Genomic DNA, 7,411 nt, shown 5'->3' with positions numbered 1-7,411 from the left:
GCTTTTTCATTTAATCAAGAATCACAAATATTAACTCCTGCATCCAGAACTGTTTTGAAATTTTATTTTAAAACATAAAAAAAAAAAAAGAATTTGTTTTTGATTTTTTAGGAGAAGATCTTTCCATAAATTAACGATACAATACTGTAGTCGGAAACACCTCTCTTATGTATAAATAACAGTACACTATGAAAATACGCTGTGACGAATGTAAACTTTTAAAACTTTTGAAATCAAATTTATCGGATGGGGTGGCATTTTAATAGGTCCTTTATTTATTTTTTTGGATACTTGACTAGTTTAAAATTTCTAGTTTGTTTTAAGAGGATAAGTTGAGATTTAAAATATTTATCTATTTCACAAAAATCACAAGTTTGTACACAGATCACTGTACACTGTCATTGAGCATTTGGCCAATATTTTTCGGAGCTTTACAAGCACAGTATGGTACGACTTAACATGCCTGTAATGCTAATAAAATTCAGATCTTTGGGACATCTATTACTAATTTAATGCCGATTTGTTTTGATCAACTTGTGGACAACATCTAACATGCAAACACGTGATGATCCTTGGCATGCTATTATAAACATGAAACCACAGTTGAATGGAATTAGTGCATCGATTTTTTTTTTCCTGTAATGCACACCGATACATTCTGAAATAACGACAGATGATGGCCGAGAGAATAACCTGCGGATAATATGATGAAAACCTGTACACGAGAATGATGGGAAGTTACACAATATTATATACAAATCGTGTTCGTCTCTCCCTAGCTCTGTTCGCTTGTCCTCGTCGACGACGAGGTGGCCGCCACCGTCAACACTTCGACTCCCTCCGTGGCGTTGGTGCCCGATTCTCCTTCCGTGACGATGGGAGCCATGGTCACTTGCATTCCGTGCGCCTGGGCTTCGCTAAGCTGAGAAATATTTGTCACGACGGTCTGATACATCGAAACTGGTATTGTTACCATACCAGACACAGGAAATGCTACAAAAGAAAAAAAAATTCATTTAAACAAATGTTTTTTTGAAAACTTAATCTAAAGTTAATTATAAATTTTATGTCAATTATTTAAACTTTGGGAATAGAATCTATAGTTAATAAATTTTATACTTAGGCATATCACTGGTTGGTTTAATGTGTTAAGAGTTTTCTGTACAGAACAATAGTTAGGTTTATAAAATTTTTTTCTTGTTCAATTGAATAAAGCTATTGCGTAATAACAAATTTAATGCTGAGGACACAAGGAATCTAGAATTTTGTTAGATAATCTTAACAACGCATTACATACACAACTTTATTCCATGCTCTTTGGCATTTACCTAATAGATGCCAAACACTATCTGTTTCGGATTGATGGAAGACGATGCATTGTTTGGGTGATCTGCCAACAGGATTCTTACCGGAAGGACTTTCTATGGAAAGCTGGGCCTATTTAGGTGTAAGAAAAGTGAAGAAAATCTGGAAAATTTCACATGGCTTGTGAATCCAAGACCCAACTCACATCATAACTGAAATCAAATTATGGATCTTTATTTTATTTAGTTGGAAATTCAAATCTTTTCTAAGAAATGGTAGTTTTAGAAACATCACAAAGTAAAATTTTGCAAAAATTATTACTTAAGGAACTCTTAATAGTAATGCATTAACAAATACACTACACCCTCAATGTTTATGAATGCCAGGATTTCATGAAATTTTGTTGGATAAATTTCCAATGTTTCGAAAATTTCAAGATTTATATGAAATTTTTATATCCATAAAGATTTTGTAAATCAATCCTTCACTTGTCTTACACCATAATAGATCCATATAATTAAATGTTTCAAATAATAATAATCATACATGATGTAAGTCAGAATAGACCATATTGTTTACTGTTTGCAAAATTTTGATATAGAAGTTATTAATTACAAAAAAAGGTCCACAAAGACTAACCACTCTAATAATGTTCACGACCTGTCTTAATTTTTTTACGCTCGTGTGTGTATCCATTTTACCAGGATACAAAGATTACCAAAAAGAATATTCAATATTATATGGAAGTCTGTGCACAACCAACTAGTCCCTCTAGTTTTCCTTTTTGCCACTTGAAGATATTAGATTATTTAGAACCTACAAAAAATTACCAGTTTCCAAAATTAAATTCTCATTTAACACAAGAAAAAAAGATAAAAAATGGTGTCCTCTAAACAGGGGTAAGTTAGATTCACTTACTATGGGGGAAATGTAATAAATGCTATAGCACCGACTCCTCGCGGACAGACTGTACTATAAAACAAAGATTAAAATGAGATTTTGTGAATCAATGTGTACAACTTTTTGGAAAAATTTATGATTTCTTTTTCACATAATACAATTGTAATTTTTATATGTAAAAATGTTACTTCTATGTAACTTCATTTCTTAATAACTTGAATGTGTCTAAAGTTATTAATTTGCATGTTTATGATTTTGATCCAGAAAGAATAACAAAAGAACCGTATGACTAAGTTTTTGTAATTTATGTTAATGAACATCATTAATACATATTTGTTTGGAATGTTCTTACTAATAATAATAATAATGATTAGATTCTGTTCAGTCATTCCTTAGCTAACTGACTATTTCCACAAATTGTCAATAAACACTAATTTAAATTATTATTTTAGCACTTAGAAAGAAGACTGAACTTAAAAATGAAAAGCATCCAGTTCCATTTAACTGTTTAACATAATTATAAGATTTATTAATTATCCATAAATTCAACCATATTGCAGCTTACAAAATATTTACATATAATTTAAAATGATTGGTTATTAAAATTATCTGAATGATGATAATCATTTTAAGTATATTATGAATCTCCAGGTTTATATAGTTTATTCGGCTCAAAGGACCAAGCTCGATTTGGATGACCAAAAATCTGGAAAATTCATCGACATAAATAATAGTTTATATATTTCTAATTTCTAACTTCTCCATTGTAGCAACCACTTTCTTTCATTTAGATGTCACTTTCACAGCATTTACTTCACAAAAGATTGAAGGCGACCAAAACTCAGAGAAACAATAGTAATTGTGGGTGTCCAGAGAACAATAACTCACAAGGTTACAAATGATAAACTAACTAATAACAACATTTGCTTGATTGTTGTTTTCCCTTCTCTCACTTGTTAATTAATTTTTTAGTTATGTTAAGATTTTTGTTGTTTTCATTTTAATTAAACAAATTAATTTTTTATGTATTTTTTGTTATTTGGTAAATTAATAAAATAAAGATGCCAAAACTGTTAATTCCATCTAGAACTTTTTATGAACAGTTCCAAAAAATCACATTAAGAGGAAACACAAGATTTGTTCATCTAATAGCAGTGAAAAGCATCTCTCCCTTTCATGTTCTGAAAAAAAATATAAAAAAAACAGATTTTGTGAACAATTTTGGGTTACCAGAAAGGATGATAAGTGATCAGAGATCTTGTTTCACACACATCAATTTGAAAAATATTGCATTGAAAATAGAATATAACATCCTGAATTACACTAAATGCTCTCAAGTTAATGGAATGGTAGAATCAACAGAACAATTCTATTTACAATTGCAGTTAATATGATATATTGTTCAGATTCAGTGGTTGTGTGTATATCATTTTTGACCAATTGCCATACTTTCCCTCTGTTGTATAAATACAGCCAGGAAAGTAATATTTTTAAATACTGTATATTCTTAAAATAATATAATTTCAATTATAAAATAAAAAGTTACAGTGGCATGGTTACCTTATTGTATTTAATTTTATTTTCAAGTTAAAAATAATGTTTTTACATGTATCAAAAGAAAGAAATGGTCAAACAAAGACTATTTTCTATACTAATAAGCAAACCCTAACACCTTATAGATTAAATTTGAAATACTGTATGAAAATTCATTACTATAAAAAAATTTAACATACCACTTTGAGTACCATCTTCTCCTGTAAGAATTATCTGACCGTCATGATTTAGTGTTGCTTCGGCAAGTGTTGCTACTGCTTGTGCAGCCGCTTCGCCGTTTAAATCAACATTAACAGCACTGATTGGAGTGATTTGTTGACCTCCAGAAACCTGCTGAGAAGCTACTTCGGCATCTGTTGGCGAGTTCTGAATCTAAAATAATTTTAAAAATTTGTATTGACATAACTGTTAGAGAGTTTTATCAAAAATATTTCAAAATGTATTTAATAAATTTGATCTCTACTTACTGCACTGACTGTTCGAACTTGTGCTTGTGTGCCATCCGATAATGTAACAACAGCACTATTTGGATCCATGTGGATTATGGATACAGTTCCATCAGGATTATTTATTGTTTGTACTACAGTTGGTGCATAATGTGTTGCTATTGGTTGGGCATATAATGCCTAAAAATAATATATTTTAAATTAAAATCTTAAAAGTACTCATAAATAATAATTATAATAAATAAATACAATTATATATTTTTAAAATTAGGATTTATGAATCAAAAGGTTTTAGATAAAAATATTTTTGAAATTTAAGGGAAAGCTGAAATTTAAAAACTAAAAGGAAAGAATTTTTAATAATTATTCAGAAAGGAAAACAAGACTGGGATTTGGAAAGAAAGCAACAGAAAAAACTGGAGACTAACTAAACATTTGATGCAACAGAACAAACACCCAAAAACATGGATGATTTTGCTTCTTTGTAATGCTGATGAAATTTTGTTTCAAAGTGTTTTGTAATGGGACAAGTTCAATCACAATAAATATATTGTGGAACGGACTAGCTGACTTACACTCTGGGCTCCAGCAGCTAGTGCACTATCAACAGCAACAGAAGAAGCAGTTCCACATGCACCAGATGTTGTTATGCCTCGAGCATGTATGGCAGCCTTCACCTTATCTTTATCATCGTCTTCGGTAAAAGCAGGTAACAAATCTTCCCGACCATGATATTTATAACAGTTAATAACTATTTCTCGAAGTGCATGAGTCCAAGAGACCTGCAAAAATGAAAATAAAAATATTGTAAAATAATATAATATAAAATCAGTAATGACATATCAAAAATTTTTTAAAATAACATTTATTACCTTTTGTTTTTCTTCTTCTGAACGTGCATCACTTCGAACATTAGCCCAAGGAAGATCTTTAGGCCACCATACAGGACGAGTAGTTTCTTTGCCCCATCCAGGTTTACCTCTTCCAGTAGAATATTTTAACATTAAAGGAATAAATGCTCTTAACTGGGCCTAGCATATAAAAAAAAATATTTAAATACATATAGAAACACAACAGTTTTATTGTTATTATATGGCACACACTGACCTGTGTCATTTTTTCCACAGGAGTAGGAATACCGTCAATTACTAATGGAGGAAGCTCATGAAGAGTTGGATCTTCTTGAGTTTGTGGAGGGGCTTGTTGGGCTAATGCTGCTTCCAATTCTTGCATAATAACACCTCGGCAATTACGCACCTGTAATAAATTGTAACATCTGCAGTTTAAAGCAAGTTTTAAATAACATTATCAAACCAACCGAGTAAAATTACTATATGTTTTTTTCAAAATTCATAAATAAAGTAATTAACATACCACATTTTCTAATGGATGTGCACCAAAAACTTTAAAATTATTCTGTGGTTTACCCGGTGTTACTATTAAAACAATTGCTTGCTGCCCAACTCTAGTTGTATATTCGTCTATTGTGGCTTTTAATTTTCTGTTATAAAAAAAACATTATAAAATATATATAAAGCATTCAGTAACATATTTTTTCATATGTATCTAAATAGTAAAGAACCAAATTAAAATATAAATTTATTTAAATGAATAAATATCCACCTTGTGCACAGGTATGAATAAAATTTTTTTTCTTAAAAATCTATCATATTTCATTATACATATAAATTCACTATTATTAATTAATAACAAAGTTGGCTGAATTATTCCTGTATTTGAATATGAATCTAAATGAAATCTGAAAATTGTTCTATTATTTACTGATTAAAGTTGTCTAGATGACTGGGTGGCTAGCCCATTTCTGGGAAGGTCCAGATATGAACCAAATCCATTTTCCCATACTTTGTGTGAATAATGTAAGTTGGGGCATTGATCATCATTCCCTGTCCAAGTTGGCTAACCTTACTACAGGCCAGAAGACCTGCAGTATGGCTTTAATATTCTGGTTAATTACTTTGCATTAACTAATCAACTTATCCAGTGATTAAAGCGGAGATCTTTAAATTATTTATGACAATTCATTCTCTGAAATAAATGTTTTGTTAATAGTGGTCAGGATTAATCCTACATAATAAAAAATAATTTAATATGCCTAATTCTGTTAAAGAACTAATTATTAATAAAAAAGAATTATAATTTTAGAAAGTTATTAGGTCTGTGTGTCCATTTTCTAAATGTAAAGCTCCACAAAAACGAATAAAAAATTTTCTATTTTAAAATAATTTTTCTGTAGTAAGTTTTAATAAAATAAAAACATAGAAACACATTTAATTATTATTATATTATCAATCAAAGTCATCAATATTGAAATATTTTAAGCAGATATTGAATAATAAAGCATCGTCTTTCATCATGGAAATGCCTTGGTTCCTATTCAGAGAACAAATTTTTCTCTAAATAAATGTTAAATTAATTAATATTAAAAAAAATTTAAAAAAAGCTGTTTTTCAAAAAATATATTTATTTTTATTGCACAGCATTTAATATTTGGTTTAAATGGATTGATGATTGGTTAAATTTAAACTTTATTGTTAATTTTTATTTCAACTTTCAACTTTTCCCTCTAATAATAAAAGAGAAAGCTTTAAAAGCTATTAACAAATACAAAATTTTATATTTTGATATCTATTTAAAAATAATGTTTAAAATTATTTTTAATAGTGAATATTTTAATAATATCAACACTCTAGAGTCAGTGATGTTTTTAAATACAAAAATTTGAAAAAAGTACTTCAAAAATTATTATAAATTGTGATTTTGAACAAATACATTTGATGAAAACACCTCACTGTGCATACCTGTATAAAGTATGTGACTGCTTTCGAGAGACCCTAAGTACTGTGGCATTCAACTCTGTCAACAATCCAGATTTGACACTGTACAATATGTTTGAAATAAGTTAGTCAATTTTTCATAATTTGAATCTTAAGTGATATTATACAGGGTGCGTGAAAAGTTCTGTCAATTTTATTTTTGTGCATTTTTGGCATTTGTCATTGCATTTTTTGTTATTTTTTTAATGATTTTATTGGATTGTACAGTACATGCAATTTTGATCAAGAAAGTGCTCTAATCATTTTTTTATTTTTAGTTGTGCTAATGTTATGTCTCGTGAAAATGAACATATCGTCATCGAGTTGCACAAGTTGGGAATGAAGACAGCCGACATTGTTCGTGCGACTGGT

The 7,411-nt window shown here is 29.3% G+C and overlaps 1 protein-coding gene across 3 annotated transcripts in view; it reads right to left on the bottom strand.

Moving 5' to 3' along the window:
- Nucleotides 1–252: 252 nt before the first annotated feature.
- Nucleotides 253–7,411, bottom strand: part of LOC136975792 (DNA-binding protein P3A2-like) — a 32,287-nt gene continuing 25,128 nt past the window's right edge. Inside the window, exons 6-13 of one of the 3 annotated variants that reach the window (XM_067270913.1) lie at nucleotides 7,025–7,102; nucleotides 5,580–5,706; nucleotides 5,313–5,462; nucleotides 5,078–5,236; nucleotides 4,781–4,987; nucleotides 4,227–4,385; nucleotides 3,939–4,131; nucleotides 253–993 (exon numbers count right to left, since the gene is read on the bottom strand). In XM_067270913.1, the coding sequence (XP_067127014.1) occupies nucleotides 776–993; nucleotides 3,939–4,131; nucleotides 4,227–4,385; nucleotides 4,781–4,987; nucleotides 5,078–5,236; nucleotides 5,313–5,462; nucleotides 5,580–5,706; nucleotides 7,025–7,102 (1,291 nt within the window). In that variant the 3' untranslated portion in view covers nucleotides 253–775. The remainder of the gene's footprint in view (nucleotides 994–3,938; nucleotides 4,132–4,226; nucleotides 4,386–4,780; nucleotides 4,988–5,077; nucleotides 5,237–5,312; nucleotides 5,463–5,579; nucleotides 5,707–7,024; nucleotides 7,103–7,411) is intronic. The other 2 variants (XM_067270915.1, XM_067270914.1) reach the window with 2 other exon arrangements.

This window comes from Centruroides vittatus, unplaced genomic scaffold, assembly GCF_030686945.1.
Source record: "Centruroides vittatus isolate TY-2023 unplaced genomic scaffold, ASM3068694v2 contig_388, whole genome shotgun sequence".
Classification (NCBI taxonomy): Eukaryota; Metazoa; Arthropoda; class Arachnida; order Scorpiones; family Buthidae; genus Centruroides; species Centruroides vittatus.
The sequence above is the reverse complement of the archived record's forward strand: the minus strand, read 5'-3'. Positions and strand labels throughout refer to the sequence as shown.